Source organism: Dysidea avara, chromosome 11 (genome assembly GCF_963678975.1).
Source record: "Dysidea avara chromosome 11, odDysAvar1.4, whole genome shotgun sequence".
NCBI lineage: Eukaryota > Metazoa > Porifera > Demospongiae > Dictyoceratida > Dysideidae > Dysidea > Dysidea avara.
Window position 1 is genome coordinate 2,753,150 of NC_089282.1, and position 24,390 is coordinate 2,777,539.

The 24,390-nt window shown below is 36.7% G+C and overlaps 2 protein-coding genes across 5 annotated transcripts in view; both read right to left on the bottom strand.

Moving 5' to 3' along the window:
- Window positions 1-2,265: 2,265 nt before the first annotated feature.
- LOC136239123 (uncharacterized) lies at window positions 2,266-6,183 on the bottom strand. 4 transcript variants are annotated; one of them, XM_066029860.1, is made up of 9 exons: window positions 5,657-5,862; window positions 5,404-5,577; window positions 5,028-5,336; window positions 3,885-3,981; window positions 3,467-3,526; window positions 3,272-3,378; window positions 3,175-3,204; window positions 2,989-3,117; window positions 2,266-2,711 (listed from the first exon to the last, which is right to left on the bottom strand). In XM_066029860.1, the coding sequence occupies exons 2-9, from the start codon at window positions 5,453-5,455 to the stop codon at window positions 2,443-2,445; spliced, it is 1,053 nt and encodes a 350-aa protein (XP_065885932.1). In that variant the 5' UTR covers window positions 5,456-5,577; window positions 5,657-5,862; the 3' UTR covers window positions 2,266-2,442. The 4 variants fall into 4 exon arrangements, with proteins under 4 accessions (XP_065885932.1, XP_065885931.1, XP_065885934.1 ...); XM_066029859.1 differs by lacking the exons at window positions 5,404-5,577; window positions 5,657-5,862 and adding an exon at window positions 6,027-6,183; XM_066029862.1 differs by lacking the exon at window positions 5,404-5,577 and having other exon boundaries at window positions 5,657-5,829.
- A 57-nt stretch (window positions 6,184-6,240) lies between these two features.
- Window positions 6,241-24,390, bottom strand: part of LOC136239126 (ras-related protein Rab-13-like) — a 31,492-nt gene continuing 13,342 nt past the window's right edge. Inside the window, exons 7-8 of the mRNA XM_066029866.1 lie at window positions 22,171-22,242; window positions 6,241-6,565 (exon numbers count right to left, since the gene is read on the bottom strand). Coding sequence (XP_065885938.1) covers window positions 6,479-6,565; window positions 22,171-22,242 — 159 coding nt within the window. The 3' untranslated portion in view covers window positions 6,241-6,478. The remainder of the gene's footprint in view (window positions 6,566-22,170; window positions 22,243-24,390) is intronic.

A 24,390-nucleotide genomic window follows, 5' to 3' on the forward strand; every position in this document is an offset into this window, starting at 1 on the left:
CAATTGTACATAATGTCATTGTTAGTGTAAATGGTACCGGAGGGACTACTGAGACATTACAATGGAATCCAGAAATGTGAGCACGTGGCCATCCAAATCAGGCCATAATCAGGCCATCGCACATCAAAATTAATGGTCTATGGTCCCATTTTAGTGTACACCACTGAAATCAGACCATGCATCCACTATTATGTACTATGCTAGTATGTACAAGTTGAGCTGAACCCTGAAAAACAGCTAAAGCAGTAACATTTCAGCCAACCAGATGACCACTGGTGACAGTAAAGGTGTCGACAACAGACATGTGTGGTTTGGCTCCATTACAAGGTTGGGAAACGGCCATAATAGACAGGGCATTTTATGGCTTCCTCATAGGAAATGTATGGTGACAGTTGTGTCAGATATTTGAATGAAAATATTGTGAAATACTTTAATGGGTCATGATCAAGCAGTACTAATGAGCACATTTCAAGTACTTGTGTAGTTGCATCCATGAGTTTTAAATGCTTTTTAGAATCAGCTTAACGTGTATATAAGGACACATGGTCCCAAGGTACAGCTAGGATGTACTTAACTGGTCAGTGTTACATTACCATGTGGTCCAGATACTAAGGCTTCAAGATAATTGAAGACTTTGAAAGAACAAGCTCATTTTTAAGGGAAGCTTAGACACATTCTTTATAAAATCGTCACATTAATTAGCACTCCAATGTCGTACAACCCATCATGAGTGACAGAGCACCATACTCATTTACACAGGACTAACTTGTTAGGGTTTCTCTATAGTAATATTACAGTGCAGTTGTGGATAATGAATAAAGTTATGTGTGTAGTGTAGTGTCTAAAATGGGCCATGCTAGATTTCATCACATTGTCCAATGAATTTCCTAAGTTACAGTCAAACTATGACAAACAAGAGATTGATGAAGTCTTAAGGTTGTAGCATTGTGACTGGTTGTCAATGGAGATCAGTTAGTTATTTCCATACAAATTGTGTAGTACGGCACACCTCAAATCTGAGGCCTAGCTAGTGGTATAATTTGATTTTACCTACTGTGCGTTTCCTGTTTGATAATACATTTATTGTCTACCAGAATTCATTTCTCATTTACACCTAAAACAAGGAAATAGCCACAGGAGGGGAAGGTATAAAAGCCGGAACGGAACCGGAACGGAATGGAACCGGAACGGAACGCACCCCCTCCTTTAATTATTTTTTTATTGTCATAATTACATTTTGTGTTCATTTTCTACATGTAGCTACATGATTTCACCTCAGATCCTATCGTTGACTTCTACACCAACTGCATCAGGGATAATTTATCATCTCCAAATAGTGCACTGTTAATAGCACGTGACCGTAGCACGTTCTGCCCTGCTCAGTTGCGTTTTGGTGACGACGGATAGAGAACAACGGTGATAGACTTTGACGTACTTAAGTGAAGATACAAACTTAAAGCAACAAAGTCTGCTGAATAGCTACAACTTAAGTGGAGATTGTAGAAGTAGCCGCCAGCCTCGTGCAAGCGAACCCAAGTTCAGTACTGTACCTCCAATGTTATTAATTGTATAAATCACACACTTGTATGCAGTGCTGTGCAGTTTATCTAATTTAATTTAGCTTGAACAGTGCAATAGCGAAATACAATGATGTATCGAGTCTCGTACATTCATAGCTATGAAATGATGTCGTATTGCTACCGCCATAGACTAGCCATATTAAAGGTACGTATGGTATATGTTGTCTATGGCCACAATCGGGGAAAAGGAGGATACGATGAATCATCATACTCGTCGATAAGGTAGCTGTCATCACTGTTCAACGATAGGATTCAGCTGAGGTGAAATCATGTAACTATACATGTAGAAAATGAACACAAAATGTAATTATGACAATAAAAAAATAATTAAAGGAGGGGGTGCGTTCCGTTCCGGTTCCATCCCGTTGCGGCTTTTATACCTTCCCCTACAGGAGGTATATACACAAGTTTGAGGAAATGTCTGGGCATATATAGAATGTTAGCCATTTGATCATGACCCTAGTAATGTATTACTACTGTATCATTCACAAAGGGTCATACTGATCCATCACTAGCAGACACTTTTTGAGATGTGTATACTAATAAATTCATGCATGCTTCATGGTCTCGCAACTGCTGTGTAGTCTTCATCATAACCATTTTCTACTCTACCAGTCTACTGTTTAGTCATGGTAACTGTGCTATCAATAGGCTAGTGATAGCCACAATAAAATTTACATAGAAGTACATGTTGTAAAATCATATTAAAAATATATTAACACTTTAAAATTACACACAAAAGTATATTCTATACACACACACACACTACCAACGATACACCAATACAAAACAAAACTGCAGCATAAGAGGAATCGCGTGTTACTATTGAAATGAATATGTTAATGTGTGCAGATTACATACATTATCGCCAACAGCACCATCCTTCTTTTTTCTTACTACTTTCTTGAGAAGGTGTGTCAGTTTGTGTGGGACCTAATCTAATGTTTGGAAGTTCTGTTGGTTGTGAGTGCTGATCCGTTGGGTTAGACATGTAACGTTGTAGATGTTGTGGCCTCAACGATCCACCTTTGGAGAACTGGGAGGTTGAGAGAGAACTGATGCCAGAGTGGTCATCGTCTTGATGTAGATTGACAACTTTCATTGCTGTGTTCGTGAACATCTCCTTAATACCTGCAGGAGATAATATGGGTGATGTGATCTGTGACCTGCATGTAGAAATTGTTGCATAGAAAAAAATAGGATAGGTTTAAGCCTGCTGTCCTAATGGACTAAATTTTAAAACAACGGAATTATAATATAGTATAAACAAGAGTTCACACTACAAACTCTTGTAAATCCAAGTTAGTCTGGTACACAGTCAAACCATCTAGAGGTACCCTTCATAGTATTCACATGAGCAGTGTGAGTGAGTGCGTGCGTGTGTGTACATGTGTGTAATTCCCCTTACCAACATCACGAGCAGCTGATGTTTCTGCAAACAATGCTCCAAGTGAATTAGCATATTCTCTTCCCTTCTCAGTAGAAACCTTCCTCATGTCCTTTGGTAAGTCAATCTTGTTGCCAACAATGCATAACGCTGTGATCAAGAAAACAATAACTAACACAATACCAAAATTGATTGCAGTTAACATACCTAGATTAGATCCAATATTTTTGTGTAGTTCTAAAGTTACAAGAAAGAGAGAACAGACATAAAGATACATAATAAATCAGTATAAGTCCTCTCTTACCATCCACCCAATCTTTAGCTTGTTCGAAAGATTTTGAGCTTGTAATGTCGTAAACGATAATGGCTGCATTGGCCTTACGGTAATACATGGGAGCCATGGACCGAAATCTGAAAGAACAAAAACAGTTGTGTGTAACTTAAGAATGTTACAGAATAAAAAAAAAATTCAACACCAAAACAAAACAGATAACAATACCTTTCTTGACCGGCTGTATCCCATAATTGAATTTTGACTTTAGTACTACTGTCCACATCCCTACAAATAAATCGCTATGGTAACACATTTCAACTACATACGCAAATATACATTACGCTACAACAAGAGTTAATAAACTAAGTGTATAGGGTTCTAGCAATAAAAAGAAATAGCGAGACAAGATACATGAATGATGGTAGCTATTACAACATGGCTACGTCGGAAAATCCCTCCTCTGGCATTGAAGTGCACACTGTGTTGTGTGTATCTGACGTACATACACATGTAACAGCATGTGTTGATCAATACAGATACTAGCACAATTGTGTGTTCAGATAATAAAATTATGCTCTCTAAATAAGGAATCTAATTATGTAACAGCCATAATATACACAAGTGTATTGCAACAACAACTTACATTGTGAATGTAAAGAAGGATGCCCCAATTGTTGAATTCACCCGATTTGAGAACACTTTTCCAACATATCGCAACACGATGGAAGTCTTTCCAACTCCTGCATACAAACAACAAAAGTATGATTAACAATTTGTTACAGTGCCTTCTTTGGATCAAAATTTCTGAACAATATTGAGTAAGCAGATCACTCAGTACACAAATGACACATTTGGGGATTAATACTATCGACAAATGACCTTATTACACAGTGACATGATTAGACAGGTTTCACTTACATCACCATCACAGGACATGCCACTCATGGTTACCAAGATTTTGCCACCTCACTCATAACTTGTTAACACTATTGGAGTTGATAGCCTTAACTGAAATTTAGCAAAACAGACCTCTTATTTAGTCACTTAGCGTAGTTGTAGTCAAGCATTGTATGCTATTGTTGTGGATACAGCAGTTAAAACTACACAAGTCAACAAAACATAACTACTACTCATTGTTCTTCTATAGAGAAGATTGCTAAGGACAACATCACTCTTTGTCATGTAATTACATAAGGTGCTATTTATTAAAGTTTGTTTCTTAGCAACAAAAGCAACATGCTATGTTGAAAAGGTTTGTAATACAAGTACAGTATTTTATTGCGACCATGAGATGAATGATGACACGATTCGACATCCTCAGCTAGACAACAATCCAGAGGGATTAAGTGCCAGTAAAATATATTGAGGAGGGTAATGTGTCAATCTCAGTATAATGCAGCGAGGTATCATTGTTCCATTTATAGAATATGTACATGACCAGTCTGGTGAAGTTGTATACACCAAACTGCACCTTTTTTTCAACCAGAAACTCCAAATGCTCTTACAAAACAAAAGTACATTGCCTTGAAGCCCCAACGGACATTTTTCAGTTTTGTATTGCAACTATTGAGGGTCACGTGAAATAAAACAAATTAGGTGGTGCTTAGAGCACATCCAACCTCTTCTGACAACAGCTTATGAATACTGTTGATTAAAACATGGCCACCTTAACATTTTTGTTGTGGTATAATTTACCACAAACTCCGCTGCTACCCAAAAAATTCTTTCTTGAGCAACACTTAACACACTCATCACATCAATACGTAACATACACAATTTTACTTACCCTGAGCGCCAAGGATGACGACCTTTGCCTCAATTGGTTGGTTAGTCATACCGCCCGGCGACCAAGCTCTTTGTCCTGCCAGCGATACAGAGAGAATATCGGGAGGTGAAGACCTTCCTGAGCCTGGAGCACTTTTCGCTGACTGTATATTTCCGTCCGAGTAGTCGAAACTCCTGTCCGAAACGCGTAACGAATTCCTGTCTCCTCGTCTGTCACCACCCTTGTACACGTGTCTCCTCTGGATTGATCTTTTAACTGAACTGTCGTCTTCGACTGTTGCTGAACGTTTTTGCAGTGCAGGAACTACACCTGTATCATTGGGAAGAGAGAATGACCTAACAGACATGTTTTCCAAACTTTCAACACGGAAAATTACCGTGGTTGGAGCCGTAATTTACTGAGTAACTTCTGGTACGATCTGGATCCATGACCGTATCTTCGCTAGCACAATTGCAAAGTCTAGTCGCCAAAATACAGTCCTCAACCAAATAACCAAACAGCTGGTTTAGCCACCAGTTACAAAGAACCCATTCAAGCCTCGTTAATTGGCCTATAGTACGTCATAGCCCGTGTCATAACCGGCCTTCCAACACTAAAACACCACATTTGACACTTAGAATGACACTTACTATGGTACGGTTTTCTCGACAACTACAACGACGAACCTCACGGAGATCCTCACACGATGATCTAGCCTCGGATCTAGCAGGAGCGAAGCTCGACAAAGTTAACTACCCCTCTAACTAAATAACAATCCATGACGTCAAATGGCTTATACAGGCCCTACCCCTCGATTAAGCAAAATCAGCAAATCGTGGCGGAGGTATTTTCGTAGCAACTCTCCATGCATGAAGCTTTGCAGGATCACGAGACTGGAGGAATACAGAGGGAGTCTCAAACTACAGTTGCAAGATACATGGTCACAGGCTCACAGCGTTCGCTAGCAATCGTCCCAGAAATTGAAGTTATGCACACATGTGACTGGTGTGAATGACTTACGCAGTTTCTTCGTAGGCATCGTGACTTTTGCAGCAATTTTCTTGAGGTTCTTCTTAACTGTCATATCACTCAGTCAAAAATAAATTTCTCGTTTTAACACAGTAGCTTTGCGAGCTGAGTCATAAGTGTGAAAAACCTGAAGGCCATTTCGCACTTATAAAAATCCGTTGACCGGAAGTCACGCCAACCGGAAACACAAACCGCAGAAGTGCAATTACAGCTAATGACATAATTATAAATTTTTAGAACTTTAGTGTCTTTCCGTTAATAGCAAACCTTGTACACTATAATATACATACACACACACACACACATTATATCTTTACAAATACAATGTACATGCAAAGTTCGTATAAATATTATTACATAAAAATATAACATATTATAATTCTATAATTTTAACAGTTTATGTAGTTAATAGCTGTAAGTTCTAGGCCATTGATGAAGTCACATCAGCAAATACAGGAATTAGTAGACGAGGAGGAGGTGTTTGTGGTTGAGTCTTTAGCTGCCCCCACAGCAACCGATGTGTGTCGATCCTGTTTGGCATAATGAACACATTGAAGTACTCAATACTGCAATACTATCAACACCAGGAATTACAAGGCAATGATCACATGTCTGGAGTAGTATAACAGCAACATTGCAACATGTATTGTAATACAAGCTAGTGTATGGAGCCCCATTAATCCTATGGGAGTAATGAGGTCACAAGGCTATGTTTGGGTCCTCAATGACATGATGAGGTTGTCTTATTAAAAATAAGTGAGGTTTTGCAACTGACAACAATTCTTATACGTGCATGGAAACAATTTATCATACAGTACAATAGTACTGTATAGTAAAGACCACAAAGGTTTGGGTGTGCCCCATGACAAAACATCACCCAAAAAACCAACCTCACTGTTCCCTGATGACAATAAGGCAGTATTGGTAAGGTAAAACTGAGTCCAAACAAGCCTTCAGATCGACCCAAAATGCTTTCAACAAGCTGCAAGGGAATTTTTTTTTAATTTATTAAATGGAATTTTCTACCGACTGACTACTGACTGACTGATGCCTTCAGACAAGTGTAACTTGATAATGGCTAATGCTACGGTCTTGATTTTTTCACTGTTCAACGTCGCTTCAGCTGGACACATGCCCATGCACAGTATGTACAATGCATTCTTCATGGATTTACCAGTGTCCTCCTTTGTGCTCCATTCATCTTTGCTGCCAACAATGAAAGGAGTCGATTTAGTGGTAGCACGTGATGGCTTCTCTTTGTGACAGAATTTTCATAGTGGCTACTTTGATTGCAGAGGTGCTTTCAAACAGTTCTTGATTTGTAATGCTGTGTAATGGGTTGAACATAGCTGACAACGAAGTGTAATGGATACATGTACTTAACTTTTCAGACGATAATTTGTAGCTGGGGCGTGTGGCACCATTTCTTTCTTTTGATGCAGTATGCGTGGGTTCACCAGTCATAATAATAATAATAATAAGTTAACAAACAAGTACACAAAAATTGGAATTTTCAACTAGAGTAGGGACCACATAGCACATCGATAAAAAGTGCTAAAACAAGCTGGAGTAGTAAATCACAGTAAACAATAAGAAGTGTTATACCCCTACAGTGCATTTCCATAATTTTATCTTGAGCACAGTAGGGATATAACACTTCTTATCGTTTTACTGTGATTTAATATTGTACACTACTCCAGCTTGTTTAAGTACTTTTTAACGATGTGCTATGGTTCCTACTCTAGTTGAAAATTCCAATTTTTTTTGTGTACTTGTAGATGGATCTTCCCATGTGGCATTTGGAATATAGTTTGCTACGATGGTCTCCCATTGCAAAATAAGAAATTCCTTGTCAAGGATGACTGTGCATGATAAACATGACATAATAATAGGATACATAGTGATCCAACGAAGCATGGTGCCTGTATTAACAGGAGTGTGCCTACATAGATTGTGGTACTAGTTTTAGCTTAGAAAATAGTTCGCTGAAGAGACTATAAAATATTTTTCTAAGGACCTGGAGGCATGTCTATAGTATGAATTCATGACATATTTTGTCAGTTTAAATTTCTTGATATACAACACTGATTCTATACGTTGGCTATTTACTACACAAGAGCACTATATAACATGCAGCACACTTACAGATAGCATATATACATGTGATACACGTGGTCCAGTGGTACATATAAAACTACTGTACGACACAGTTTCTGGTGAGGATTTGCGGCTTGTGTTCAAATAAAATCATTGGAACTTCTGCCATGTTACATACCAGCTGACATCATCAAACAAAATATAAACATTAACTTCCTAGCTTCCTTTTCACTATCAACAAACAGGATTAGAGTTACAGTCAGGTTGACTCAGTAGACTTCCTTAAGCAGAAACGATGGCATTTTTGATTTTCTGTTACAAAACTGAACACCAACAACAACAACATGTAAGAACATCTTTTTCATGATTGAGACATCAGACTTTTGATGCAGACATTTTCCAGCTAGTGCAATTATTGATTGTGTTTCACTACATTTAGCAGTATCATACAATAACATAGTTAGTAAGGTACCCAACTGTTGAGACTAAAAGTCCTCGTGAAGTGGAGGAGGTTACGTACCAATAACTTTCAATACAGAGATGTATGTAAATTTACAGCTGCAAAACCCATCCATAAGTCAGGTCTCGATGACTTACCAGAGAAGCTGCTATAAATGAAGCTGCAAAAGTAGCAATGAAGCACATCTAGAGATTGATCGTTAATCTTTTGACAATTAACTATATTTACTAACACAATGTGTTAATTAGTGTACAAATTACTACACAATCACAGGAAGTACAGCTATACAAGGATCACTATTGTATACACATGTGTTGGGTGAGCTAGGAAGTGCGCACAGCAAATATTGTCATTCAGTGTTTATAGAAAAGGATGATAGAAGAGGTAGCAATACCTGAACATTAAAATCACAATCCTTCAGCAATATTAACAATGTATCAAACAATAAAAAAAGCTGCTACCAATTACATTTAAATTAATTTACAATACTTTAGTATTGCAGAAGGACTATTAATGCAATGCTTTGTTGGACATACATGTGAGTCCTTCATGAAAAGGAGGTTTAAGCGTTTGGGCAAAGTAAAACAAACCGGTTTCAACAAGGTGATTCGGTTTTTAAAGGAGTTTCTATATATTCTCTATTTATTGCATGTTGTAAGACACTCAAAATGATATCTACAATGAGGAAGATAAAACAGAATGTGGGTGGCATTAGATCAGAAACTATTCAGACACTATTACATCTTTATCAAATAAGACTAGAAACACTCAACTCTGTGTGTCATGGTATTTAAACCATTCTCTAACAGCACTTCAACCTGAACTATGGACTGATCAGTGGTAAATACGTACTTGAGCAAAGAGGTAATAATGACACAAGATAAGCCATTACTACATATCATAACACATTTCAATGGTTGACATGTCTTCTACAACAAACTCTGAAAGTAAACTTTGCAGATTATTGGAATGCCTGTTCAACAGTGTTGGTAAAGCGAACTGCTTCTTTGGTTCACCATTATTGCTATCACCATCAACCTCATTTCTTCATTTCGTTTTTTCTTTTTTACTTTTGTTGCTACCAATACAGTATAGTATATTCATTCAAATGTTTCTTGAGATTTGAAGTAGTAATCTTAGCAGATGACAATGTTTTACACAGTATATTATTAAGCAGCCCTGTGTTTGCCACTTCACTGTTAGAAGCATGACTGGAACTTGGACTACCAGAATCTCATGCAGAATTGCCACTGTTATCTCCCATAGTTGCCACAAGGTTGCATGTGTGCATGACGCACACACACACACACACACAGAGGTGAAACACAAAGTAGATTACAAGACAATAAGATGTGCATTAGCTAGAAGAATTTATTTATTACTTTGCTATAGTAACTAGTTGCTTTGTAACCTTTAACTAGTTACCTCGATAGTTACTTAGTAACCACATTACTATTATAACAAGTCACTAAGCACACTACTATTGTAATTTAATTACTAATTCAACAAGTATTTCTAGTTGCCTAACTGGTAAAGTAGATAATAGCTACAAGCCATGTAACGTGTCATATTACTTTGCTCTTTAAAAAGTAGTAATAATAATATTGTGTGACATGTTACAATTGTAACACGTTACCATCCTCAAACTCTACATGTATAGTATTTAAGCCATTCACAACCAGCTATCAAATCCTTGACTCAGTAGTTGTAAATCTTGAGAATAATTGCTCTTAAGACACAAGATAAGCCGTCACTATACGTCATATGACATCACAGAGATGTCATCTGGTCAATGGGTTTACATAGTGTTTAATTATAACATTATCAACAACATCAAGTTGCCAAGCAACAAGTCTTACCACAAGGAGACTAGAGTATTGTGTTGCGCATTGTATCAAGTTACACACAATACTTGCTGTCTAATCTATCTTAAATACCACATTTCACTGTGACCACAAAATCATCCAGCTGTAATCAATAAAATAAGTCTGCAATGCTGAGATTTAGCTGAATCTGCAGTGCTAGACATTAGAAATTTTGATTTAACCATGTAATTTATATGATAAGCCAACACTACTGTTATCCTTTTACAATATCAAGTATACGATTCATTACAACCTGTAAGATTTCTATTAACTGTTAAACGCTCAACAATATATTCACTTTCCAACTAGAAATAGAACACCTGGAAATTTAATACAGCCTGAAAGACATCAATTCATTCTTGAAATTTCCAACATATATTCACTTTCAAGCTGATAAACTCAATATACTCATCTGGCATAACAAGGGCAGACACAGAGCTGACATGATATCCATTTGAGAGATATTTGCAAACTAACACTGTAAGTTGATTTCTTAACAAGGAAGTAACATTCTTGCCAATCAGAAGATTCAGAACAACATAGTGCATAGCTACACATGAATAACTTTACAGTTTTGTATAGACATAAGCTTAGACAATGTTTTATAGAACTATGTGTGGGAGACATCAAACAAAAATGTGTACTCTGTTTTCAAAAAAGTACAGTTGAGGTGTGAACTATACTTTATGAAACTTCAAAGATTAATAAAATACAGTTATGATAGTAATTCAACTACAGGCGCTTGTTATCAACAGCCTTCAGGACAGCTGCTAAGGAACTCAGTTAGTCCATAGAAGTTTACAATTATACTATTGTACACAAGGAAGCTGGAACACTTGGGATACTGGACTTAACATGTGTAAGTGTACTTCTAAGGTGTCATGTTAGCATGATTTATGTACTGTGGGCTTTAATCCACTAGAAAGTTCTATAGAAAAGTTGAAGCATTCCCTTGCTAATGCTATACGAATGGCTTTGCCTCATGTTTTATTATCCTTGTAGCACTCACAGCAATGCTTTAACATAATAGAAAATATAGTTGAATTGTAACACATTTGTACGAACAACAAAACTCCTTACATATGTACTGGACTCGTATCATAAGAGAAAGTTTGACAGGTACAAATTTGAGACAAACGTTGAACTTTTTTGACATGCCTTGCAAGTAGTCAAAAACAGTTTAGTTTTTGTACTGCTTCATTAGTAGGGTTGGGAGATAATTTAGATAAAAAGATAATCTAGATACCTACATCACCTATCGTAAATTAGATAATGATTTTCATTATCGAGATAATAGTAAATCTCCGTAATCTGGTGTACATCAACCACAGTTAGATGAAAAACCTTTGGAAAGGTATTGAATTAAATGAGGAACAGGTAAAATTTCTTACTTGACAAGGACTTTATGTCAACAAATATGTAAAACTATGCTTACAATATTACATTATTATCGAGATAATATCGATTATCAAGATAAAATGGTTGTCACTTATCGAGATATAGGTTTTACTATTATCGCACAGCCCTACTCATTAGCAATATAATGTAGTTTATGGTTGGCTTGTTTTGACATATCATGAACTTGTACCATAACTACTAGTTATATGTAATCTATTGCAGTCACATGACAAATGTCTAAGATAATTTATTATGTTGTATAAAACACCACACACTACCATTCTGTGATGGTCAAAAGTATTACTAAACTTTAATCCTCTAACTTTAAGGTCACCTCTAACTCAAAGGCTATTACGAACAATTGATTGACAACTGCCTTGTCCCCAGACAAACTTTTAAATCACCAATATTTATTCCAGAAAGTAGGCCATGCAGTCACATTATTTAGGTCAATATTTCTTGTCTTTCAAGCAGTAGGCAGGTGGCTGCTTTAGACATGCATAAATAGCCGTCCTTTTTAAACAGGTAGCCTTTTATACAGGTACGGACTCCACTGTACTATTTATTAACATTCTATTAGCTCAAGTTTGCACACAAAGGAAATGATTCCATTCTACCACACACATAATCCATTGTAGACACTATTGTTGTTATGATAAAAGGTGTGATATATTGCTGTCAGGAAATTAATTGCTTTTACAGGAAGTTCAGTCATAGACCAATGATGGGGCTCAACTTCCTTATCTACTAAACAAATGTGACTACAACCTTCCCTTATATAGCTATGAGTGTGGCTAACACTTTCCTCAATACACAAACAGTTTTAGTATGAGCATTAGAGTAATCCCAGTTTCTATTAAACTTGCAACACCTTGTCAGCTTTACTGAAACTTTTTCCATGTGGACAGGTATAAACTTAAAATCCAGCAGGGATAAAGCCAATATTAAAGGTCATTTATTAAGCCAAAGATTGTCAGTGATAACATAACTTGCTCTGATTTAAGACAGATGAAGAAACGGTTGTTTGCAACTCACAGATACAATAATAACTATTATATACATTTTGTTGCTTGCATTTGCAGTTAAATCAATATCTTCATTTAGTCTCCATCTCTCAACTAACAAGCTAATGTTACTGTAAGTTTAGCAGCAATGTATCTCTCTGGACTTTACACATTGCACTCACTCTAATATTTTACATGTTTTGTGATGCTATCACAGGCTACGATGGACACCTGATTGGACAATGAACTTTCGATTCAGCAATTGTAGAACACCTTTATCTGCATTTGCAAGAAGGGGGCAATTGCGAGGACAATTGACATAGCTACATACACTACATTTTCAGTAATACATTGCTTGGTACATTTCGTGTGCTAATTTTTTCACGAGTTAAATTTTTGTGGGTGCAGCTACTCCTGATTTCCTGACTTTTGGTATATTACATGACGTACTCTACAACAGATTTCATTTGTACAGAAGTCGTTAGATGATCCTATATCCCAGGTAGGTGACAATTTCCGTTGACATCACCATCAGTTAACTGGATCGTTGGTCATCCATTAGTGATGAATTGGTTCAAATATTTGAACATCAAGTGACATTGTTTGCAATCTCTTTGTCTTCAACAGCTTCTATTGATGTTTCAATCAATCACAAACTTTTGTTACAAGCAATAGATCTAGAGAAAGCAGTTGATATACAAAAGGTTCGGGTTCATCTATTGTATGTACACAAGCCATTGACATGTTGGTATGTATGCTCCCATTGGTACAAGGTTAACTATTCACTAAGTTGGGCTTCACATGGATATACATTGAAACTAAGATAAAATGGATTATACCTCCGTCACTACTTCTCATGGGAACAGTGATTCATATTAACCATCCCCACAAGTTGTCTGGTGACTATCAAAAACCTCCTCCATATATAGAAGATCTTGTGTCTGTGAAAGTCCGTTTAGAGCAGTAACTATTGTTATCCACACAGCAAGACAAGTATGGGGCTTTCCATGTTTGTATAGTAACATGTGCTTTAGTGTAGAAGTGTAATGACCACAATGTGATATCTTGACAGAAACTCTTAAAACAATTCTGTCATGGTTACCATCAACTACTCTAATCAAGCTTGCTCCGATTGAGAGAGAAGTTACTGCCTAAGCTAAACTAGCATAAGGGATGGCAAGTCACAGTTCCAAATTCAATACGTTTCACACATCAAATCATGTAAATTTACAGATATTGGTTATTGCCTTTTGATGGATGGTTAACTTTTATGAAACATCCAATCTCGTAATGAAAACACCATAGTAGCACATTACTACTTGTTGCAGTAATATTGAAGTACTAACACGTTTCTGGACTAGTGCGTTAAACTGACGGTAGTTACTTTTAAAATGGAATGATATGTAAATGTAACACATAACATTGTAGTGCCAGTAACAATATTGTAAAAGTAACTGCCCAACCCTGGTGACTTTAATGTATCACTGTGTGACTTCTGGTTTTAAAATGCTTTATACAGAACAGCAATTCTTGTTCTCAGACCATACACAAGGTACTGCCTGATCAGATGTACCTAGTGTGAATGACATCACTGCTACCAGTGATGATAAGAGTGGAAATCCAAAAGGTGAATGACTTACAGTTCTTTATGATACTAACAACAGATTTATGAGTAAACTCTGAATGTGCTATAAAGGACTAAAACAACAATTAACATAGCAAAATGGCAATATAAATAAAAGAGATATTCATGGAAGGCTATAATAACATATTTACAGAGGGCAGCCATGGCAGTACACTACTACAATTTGACAGTGAATTTTGAAAGGAAACTTAGATAACCAGTTGTCCATACTTGTTGTAAGTAACTGGATGTGTGGGCTATATGCTTTACAGGAAGGTCAAGTGATAAACCTGAAAGTGAAAATGTTTTGCAAGGCCCAACACTGTTACAGTCAATACAGTGACTTCAGGTTACATGAACTCTGTCATGTATAGCAACAAAACCTGTCAACTAACATTAAATTCTCCAGCTTTGCCAATAATCTCATTAACTTAAAAATACCCTGCAAAGATTAGAATCTTAATCAAGTTTGATGAAGTTCAGTCACTTTCTCCATTCAAAGACAAGTTACACAAACACAGAATGCAGGATATTTCCTGTATAGAAGATATTTCCTCTACCAACCAACAGAGGTAGTTATACTAGTTCAACAAACTATACAAGGCTTAGTTGTAGGAAAAGGTAACTTTTTAGAATGTCAACTGCTGAGATTCATATATTCACTATATAAGTTGTCCTTAAGATTGAATGAACATTTTACAAATTCAACAAATTCCTCTGGATATGTACAGTGAGCAGACAGCAAACTCCTGCTGTCTGTAAAGCTGATTGTGCACTGGATTTGAGAGATGGACCCCCTCTTACAATTTTGACAAAATAACATGACAAGATGTTGCATACGCAAGGCCTTGCAAAGCTGCGAACAATATCAAGAGTATGCTACAAGCATCCCTTTAGAGTAGTACTCTGATATATATCATCTTATCAACTCAGTAAATAAAGCTGGCTCTTGGTGCTACCATGGACTTTTGCCTATCATATTAACTACACATATTCATAGTAAATCTGAATAGTACCATAGTATGTTTGGACAAGTACCTAACACTCCATATGCGTAATTTTCTTAATTGTTTCAAATATTGATCACTCCATGAGTGCAGGAAACTCCTGACCAGAAGGTGACCAATACATACTGCTACTAATTGTTGGTATTTTATAACAAAGGTAAGCCAGGAAGAATCTTGACAATGCAAAATGTATCCAGGAGTCATCTACTGTAGGTAAAACCATCACAGATTGAAGGCTTCTCCATGAACACTGACTACCATTAAAGAACACGTTGAAATGGTGAGATAATAGTTGGAAAGACATTTCCAGTATCAGGTAGCATGTACGTCAGTTATCCTCCTCTCATATTACATGATCACCATTATGGTATAACCATTACAATACCATACCATAAAGTCTACATGGCAGGATATTGAATTGGTAAAACAATAGAAACAAATTTGGCATGTTTGAATGAAGTGCTGCAGCTTTTTTATGACATCATCGAGGGGAAGTACAAAATAAAAGAACATTATCTATAGTGTCTCACAATGAATCAAAAGCTACGGCTGCTTCCATTCAGCCAACAGGCAAGTTAATGTAATGTTCTACATCCTAGCCATAAATCCTAGTGTTACATGGCATCAAGCATTAATAAATAAACTAGTGTCCATTTAAGCATTAATAAATAAACTAGTGTCCATTTGGTTCTACTTGGGGTACTTTGAGATAATGAGTTACTCTCTAGAATTCCTATGGATATAGTTACATGAAAATAACAAGGAGAAAACATCCTGACCACCTGGTAGACTCCTGTAAGTGTTCGAGCGTAAATCGGATGGCTGCAGGTTCGAGGCTACCGAGGTCCAGTCATGGATTTTTTCTCCTTTCTCCAACTTTTCAAACACAGCTAAAGTCTTTGAGCAGGCTGTAGGACCAGGTGTCCTACAGACCCTCAGGACTTGTGCTGTAAAGCATTAATAAAAAATAAATAAATGGCCAAATTCTTCATATTCTTTATGCACAACAGAAGTCCCATAAGCAGAGTTGTATATCTCATCTAACTGTGTCTGAAACACTATAGAACACCAACAGATTTTAACAAGAGCAAATTTTGAGGAAGTCTCTAACTGCCAATGCAGCCTGTATAAAATTACTATGTATGGTTTAATAGACATTGTTCTTGATGACATTCAACACTTTTCCTGGTGATAGGGACTGTGTAGAGAGCTGTTGATAGGTTTTGAATAAGATAAAACCTTAGCTCTACTGAGGTAGTATGGGGATGCATTTTGCTGAATGTGTCCTAGTGAGAGTCCAAATATAAAAAAAAATTCAATATTAAAAAATTCGATATTATGAACTCTTTGTCCTAAATAAGTTCTCTCATTATGAGCTCTTACGTGAAGGAAATTCTTATCCTGTCATTCTCTTTTATTCCACAATGTAAGAAGAATATATGTAATAGTTGTAACACGGGCATGAGGGCTTTGCCTGATATGTATGCCCGACTGCCCTTGGGCTGCAGGCAAAGCCCAAATGCCCCGTGTTACAGCTAATATGTAACACTTATTAGGCTGATAGCCTGTACAGGGCGATCAATCACCCAAGCCAATACAAGTGCAGCCACTGGATGTATTATATATGCATACCTAAAATTTTTGATTATGGGTCAGCAACTAGTTCTGGTTACGTTCGGTTATGATGAATGGACATATCCTAGATATTACGGAGAATTTTGGTTACACGAGTTTAATGTTTTAATCAGTGCTATTGAATCGTTTGTGAAAAAAGTACGGAGTTCACTAAAGGCCTAGACAGGTAAGCTTGCTTGTAGAGTGGTTACTCCATGCAGAGTGGTAGCTTCGTGATGGGGGCGCGTCCGTATTCGAAAACATGCAGAAACAATCGATGAATAAGCTATAGCACTAGTTCTCACCTTAGCCCAACATTTTTTAACTTGTAGGATGGCGAGGATAACAAAATGCTCTCCGTCTGAGTGGTTTTCATGGTAAAATCCAAGTCATGCATCCTGATCACGTGAGTATTAATTGATCCCCACAATCGATTTCAGCCTCAATGTCTATATAATCACTGGCTAGCCCGGCTACATTTCGTATGTAGGCCAGCTAGCTGGGCTACATACGAAATGTAGCCCGGGTGGCTCCTTTGATCTGAGGTGTGAAAGTGTTACATATATGTGACCGGATCTGCGAAAACCCAACATAATGGCGCAAGCCTAAATTTTCAGTATAGGCTATTGATTGCAATGCGTAAAATATTTCCGTAAATAAAAAAAATACGTAAAATTTTAAAATGCTTTCTTCTTTATGACGAAAACGTGCAATGATAAAAACATAGGTACCATTTTATTCGCCTACTCAAGAGGAGTTCGAAAATCTTTGTTTAGCCTTAAGGATACGTGAGTTATGGGCATTTGTTTATGTCATGTCAAAGTGGTCGTACGCGATCGATTTTTCTCCACTGATTTCGTCTCTGTATGTAGTGAAGAAGAAAAAACTCACCACGTAATGGACTCACCTATTCATGGCGAACACGATGGTGCAAGTTGCAACTCTGTACTGCATTGCGTTTGTAAGTTACAGTCGTTTTTGTAAGCACCTGTAATTTATTTTCCCAATACTTGCTGTACAAATCGATCTTTCTGTTGCTGCTACTTTGTAGGGTTGTAACTCCAAAAGTTGTTGGCATACAAGGCTGAAACTTGGCCAGAGCATGCACTTGGCTAAGTAGATTATAAATATTCAATAATAAAGAATTTGAAAAATGCACCATTATGTCGGGTTTTCGTAGATCTGGTCACACACACACACACACATATATATATGTACTGCATTATTCACAGACGTATCATACTGTACGGTAGTACTGTATATTAGGGATCGTGGAGATTTGGGTTTTACTGGCCAAAAATATCACCCAAAAACCAGCTTCACAATACCATCCTGGTGCCTTGTAACCAAGCCCAAAAGTGCCTTCAGTATGATCCTAAGGGCTTCCAATAAATTGGTACGAAATTTAAAAATAAATAAATTATTCAATGGAATTTTCTACTGACTAACTGCCTGTCTACCCAGGCAGGCAAGCGTAACTCGATAACGGCTAAGGCTATGGGCTTGATTTTTTTACTGTTCAACGTTGCTTCGTCCGGAGACGTCCCCATTGGCATACTGCAGTACGTACAATGCACACATCACGGATTTACCTTTGTCTTCCTTTGTGTCCCATTTCTTTTTGCTGACAGCCCAAGGTGTCGATTCACAGTAGCGCAATGCAAGGCTTCCCTACAGTAGGTTTGTATATGGGAATTCTCCGTATTTTCTGTGGTGACTGGATTGATTGCAGAGGCAATTCTAACACTGCTCTTCGTTTGTATAGCTGTGTAACGGGCTGAACATAGCTGAAAGCAAAGCGTAATGGCCACTGGACTTTTGAAGCAGTGCTTGATAACTGGGACGCACGTTTAGATGAAAACATCAATTCTGGTGCAATCCTTTCTTTTGATGCGGTACTTTAAAGAATTTTAACACAAAGACTGAATTAGGGATTAAATGTTCGCTAGTATATCTGCAGGTGAAGGCTTGTTTAACTACCTTTTTTTACTATGATCCCTAATTGAACTTAAAATTCCTAATTTTTCCTTACACTTGTAGCTAAATAGCGCAACCTAGTAAACATCGATCCTGCAGTGGTGATTAGATTCCCAGAGTTAACAAGCCAAAGAGAAATGCTATGGCAATAACTTAATCCTCTACGTACTTCTATTCACATACAAGGCATAGCACAGAACCTTAATAAAGTAATAAAATTTCAAAGCTACACTTGTTGAATGATTGATCAAACTACCTGGCATGACGAGTTCAAAGCAAGAACATAGCATTCAAGTTTGATGACACATACAACTATTGGCTATATTAACACAACTGACACCAAGTCATCAAGTACATGATTCAACATTTATTAAATAGTTTATATTTTTATGAATCTGCAAAAATATTTACAGACTAATAATTCCTTATAAAGGCTAATTATATGTCCTCCATTAACACAGAAACCATCTAAAACATTTAATCAGAACTATAACCACATGGTGATGGCTGATGAGAAACAGCTGGTGAAATTTCTGAGATGCTAATTTTCAAAAGACAAAAAGGACTACAAAGGATTCCAATTATGACTGGAAAATCTAATTACTCCCAGTGGCTTCAACTAACCTCATTGCCTGCTATATATATCAGTTGTGTGGCTTTATAATTGAAAGGTTGAAATGAAAACTGTACATAACTGGATTTCCTTTTGACAAATTTTCTGTTCCAATACCAGGCAACACATGACAAGACAGTGTACATGTATGGCATCCTTGTCTGAGAAAGTATCATGATCACCACAGAGACTTTCCTGTCAAGCCTTGCATGTGTGATATACAACTCAAATAACCATTGATGTTGAGGTGACAATAAACTCATTGGCACTCTGTGTTGAAATGTCTCTAATACTGCTGCCATTAACTGTATGTATTGTATGAAAATTGCTGCAGTGTTGTTCAATGAAGTCATATCGTTAAAAATGAGCACTAAATGTATGCTGCAGTATGTAGCAAGTCACAATTTCTTTATAGCTATATTCTTCAACTGTATTCTTAGCTACTACGAAATAAACAAGCTAGCAGGGCAAAATTATCAACTGAACTTAGATATTATACTTACATACATACATATACACTAGTGACTAATATACACAAGAGATTAAAAGCTTTATCAGAATGTTAGGATTTAGAAAGGTCCAAATAACTTGTGCTATAGTCAATGTGGTAACAGAATTGGCATTGTTATTGGTCAATATTACTATTGGAAATCCAAATGAAGTGAAGTTGTATGTCATGGTCCCAAAGTAAAATTCAGTCCAACACTTTAGTGTCAATATAAAGAAGGTGCAAATTGCAGATTGATGTGTCAAGCCATCCACAGCCCTTCTTACTGCCATCCCAACACATTTGAGTGGCTTTTCTAGCAAAGAAAGAATAACTAGGTAATGAATACTTGTCGTGAATGCTATTTCAATAACAAAGGTATGAATTTCTATACCATGTTTGGCTATGCAATCACACTCGTAGGGTCACGACTCGTGACCACTCCACCTGTAGTCGTGAACAAAACGATCACTGGCATTGGGATTTTTTAATTGATGTTTCCTTTGATCACCTTTATTGGTAGTGTTTTGTTTCATAAGCAGTTACAAAAAAGACATATTTGTCTTACAACTATTAACAGGTAATTATCCCTTTGCAGCAAATACCAAAACTAAACGGCAATATCATGTGACATTATTAACACTGTGTATGTAGTGTGATGATAAACATTGCCAAAGTTGTCCAACACAGCCACACAAGGTTAAATGCTGACACATGGGATTTTCTGATTGTTCAATCTTACTGTAATATTGCTCAACTCAGTTACATAACAAACACTATGTATAATTTTGTGGGTGACCAATTAGTTAAATAAAAATATTATATAACTGTAGCAGATTCGAGACTGTGAAAGGTCCTTCTTCAGATATTAAGTTTTAAACCTTCCTTACACAGGCCACCTGCCGAAACACTTTAAAAGACAAGGTACTTACATGTATAACATTTACTACATTCTCTACTGCATTTTTCTGACATTTTGGATTGTACAAACATCATGTGTTAGATGAATGTACACGCATATGGTAAAAAATGGATGCTGCTGGACAGCTGACTCAGTTTTACACTTCATTCAGTGCACAATGAACAGCTAATATTTACCTGTACTATCATGTTAGAAATAAACCTATTTTTAAATTATGTAACTTGCGTGCATATGCATTACTAGCACATGAGGATTATCTGAAAAACACAAGATCTTGGGAAAATACAGTACAATAGACCCTCCAGCCTTATTTATCAAAATTGGAAACGACTGTTCTATTGGATTATTTTCAACACAGCTCTGTATATGTGACCGGATCTGCAAGAATCGTGCAAGCCAATTTTTTTTACTGTATGACACAATAAATGTAATGGATGGATTATTTACGAAATAAAAAAAATTCCGTAAATTTTTAGCGTTTGTTTCACAATGAAGGAAGATGATAACTCCAAAAATCTTGATAGCATCGTGATCCCCAAAGCAAGAGGAGTTTCAAAATCTTTGTTTCATGCCAGTACTCCAAAGGAGATGAAAGATATGAGTATTAGTCTGGACGAGTGATTCATTATAGCTTTTTTCTTCTTCATGTTTTTGCCTCCACCCTGGTCATAGGAAGGGCCTGGAAGACAAAACTTACCCAGCAATGAATTCGCCTGTTCATGGAGAACCCAATGGTGCAAGTTGCATCTTGGTAGAAGACAGCATTCGTAAGTAATGATTGTTTAATTAAGCACCTGTAGCCTATTTTACATAAATGTCACTGTACAAATCTATTTTTAACTTCAAAAGTTCTTGGCTTCTAGAGCTGAAACTTTTGACCATCCCTTTGGCTATCTTGGTAAAGAAAATGTAATAAAATGGAATGTGAAAAATGTGGGGTTCTTGCAGGTCTGGTCACATATGAATGTATGGGCTTCGGTTGTCAAACAATTCACTTTTCCGAACACTTTACCATTGTTGGGTTAGGATAACCGAGGGTCTACTGTACAGATATTAAGGTTTCCTACCTTTGTTGCTGGAGCAGTTGAATGACCAAAAACATCTTTTTTGATGATATCTTCTACAATTGTGGCAAATGCCTAGAAAAGACATAAAAGACGAACAAATTAAAATTAATACCTCACTACAACAGAATCACTATATTATAGCACAAACAATATTACAGTGGCACATTTTTGAATCCTGACAATATACGTATGAGTGGTTAAGCTTTGTTGTAATAACTTTATAATTTGCTGTTGTGATACATTGATTACACAGACACAAACAGGATTTGTAATTTTTCCCAATCGGTCAGTGAGTGCACACAAGATATTGAGTAATGTCTTCAAACTGAGGACAACGCTATTATTAGTCTATTACATAACTGTTTACCCAGCTATAGCTACATGCAGCCAGTTCTTCCTCTGTACAAAAATGACTGGGTTGTTGAGTTCTACCTTTCAGCAAAGAGATGCTAATCCACATAATTGATGATTTGCAGTGTCGCATTGAACAGACTTGCTCATTTGCCCTTTTCCAATGTCGACATGCCGCTATTTTGGGACTAGTTTAGAAGAACGTGGGAACTTACCTACTGTCCACAGTTGTGTGATAATCTAACTCATTGCAGATCTCATCTCCTGTAATTTTAGAACACTAGATAAATCCAAACGCAGTTGGCTGGCTACATCTGGAATAGCCTTCTAGCTGACATGATTTTGCAAGGGGAAGCTTCAGGCTGGCGCATTGTGCCTAAAAGACATTCAACGTGTGTGTAGCTGACCTTTTTATATGTATAAGCATGGTAAGGTTCGCTACAGTACAAAAACAACAACTAAATCACACAGTGCATGGTTTCACAAGTTAGGGACTACAGTTAATTCTACAACAGCAAAAAATATTCTCTGTATGTACATAACGTGAAGAGTGTACGCTGTGTAGGAATACTTATTAGATTACAAACAGTCATGACTAGTGTGGTATGCATTATGTAAGAAAACAATTTCACAATCACAAGTAACGCGGGAATAAAATAGGTTACAAATAAAGAATTGTTGCGGCAATAATGTGCAAACAAAATTATAACGTTGCAACAAACAACAGAACAAATAAAACATTGTTAAGTATCATCATGCATCAAGGCATGTATAATGATTTTCCAGGTCAGTTTACGTACTAAGTGTCTGTTTTATACAGGTATCCTCAAGTGAACACATTAACAAGCTCCATTCCATGTTTTGTCAGCACTTAAAACAAATTTCTGGTTGAACTATATACACACATGTAGCTCTTTCTGGCATGTGGAGGAGTTTCTTTTAAAGCTACCGTTAAATTCATATTTGCTTCAAAGAACAAACTAGATTATATACCCCACATACAGCATATCAGATTACATAAAAAGTACTTTAAATAATGTATAATATTCATGATGGTTGTGAACGATTAAAGTCATTTCTCTTGTGAAATCTACTCAATCAGATGCCTAGATGTCCCCCAAGTCTTGTGGAGCAAGAGAAACATTATCACAGAAAGATTGTTAAGTCAGAAGCCCCATACATGTACACTTTGTAGTAGAAGCCATACTACATCACATCCTATTGCGTCTGTACAATATACCTAACATAAATTTGTTGAGGAAAAGACATAATATATCAGTGCTGATTTCAAATGTATTACACTCATGTGTACTAGTGTAAAGTCCAATAGTGATGCACTCGACCCTCCACTGGATATTCAGCTGCCTGTACTGTGTATTGGAACAACCGACTGCGAATTCACTATGATGGTGTGTCTGTCGTGATTATCATGAACGTTTACCTCTTCTCAGCAGAAGTTTGTCTATAAATGACATCCAGATATCTTGATACATGTGATACCCATGTATTTATCTCGTCATGGTCACTTATGCAATCACCAGCTTCCATTTTGCAATCAAATGTGCATCAAGATATTGGCCAGGTTTAGGCATAGAATACTTCAATGGGAAATTTTTAACCTTACGAATGAGGAAGTACCATTCATAAATTTTTTTTTGGTGAATCATTCCTAATATGGTGGTAACTTTCTATTCAAACAAACTTAGAGAATGTTCAAGCTTAACAAGTACAACAGTAAAAACAATAATTAAAATTTTGTTGCTGTTAGTCGTACACACTTGTAATCGCACGCACTTGTGTGCTACCACATGTTTAATTTCAAATTTACGGATTTGCCACCATATTTGTCAGGAACACAGAAGTCATGTA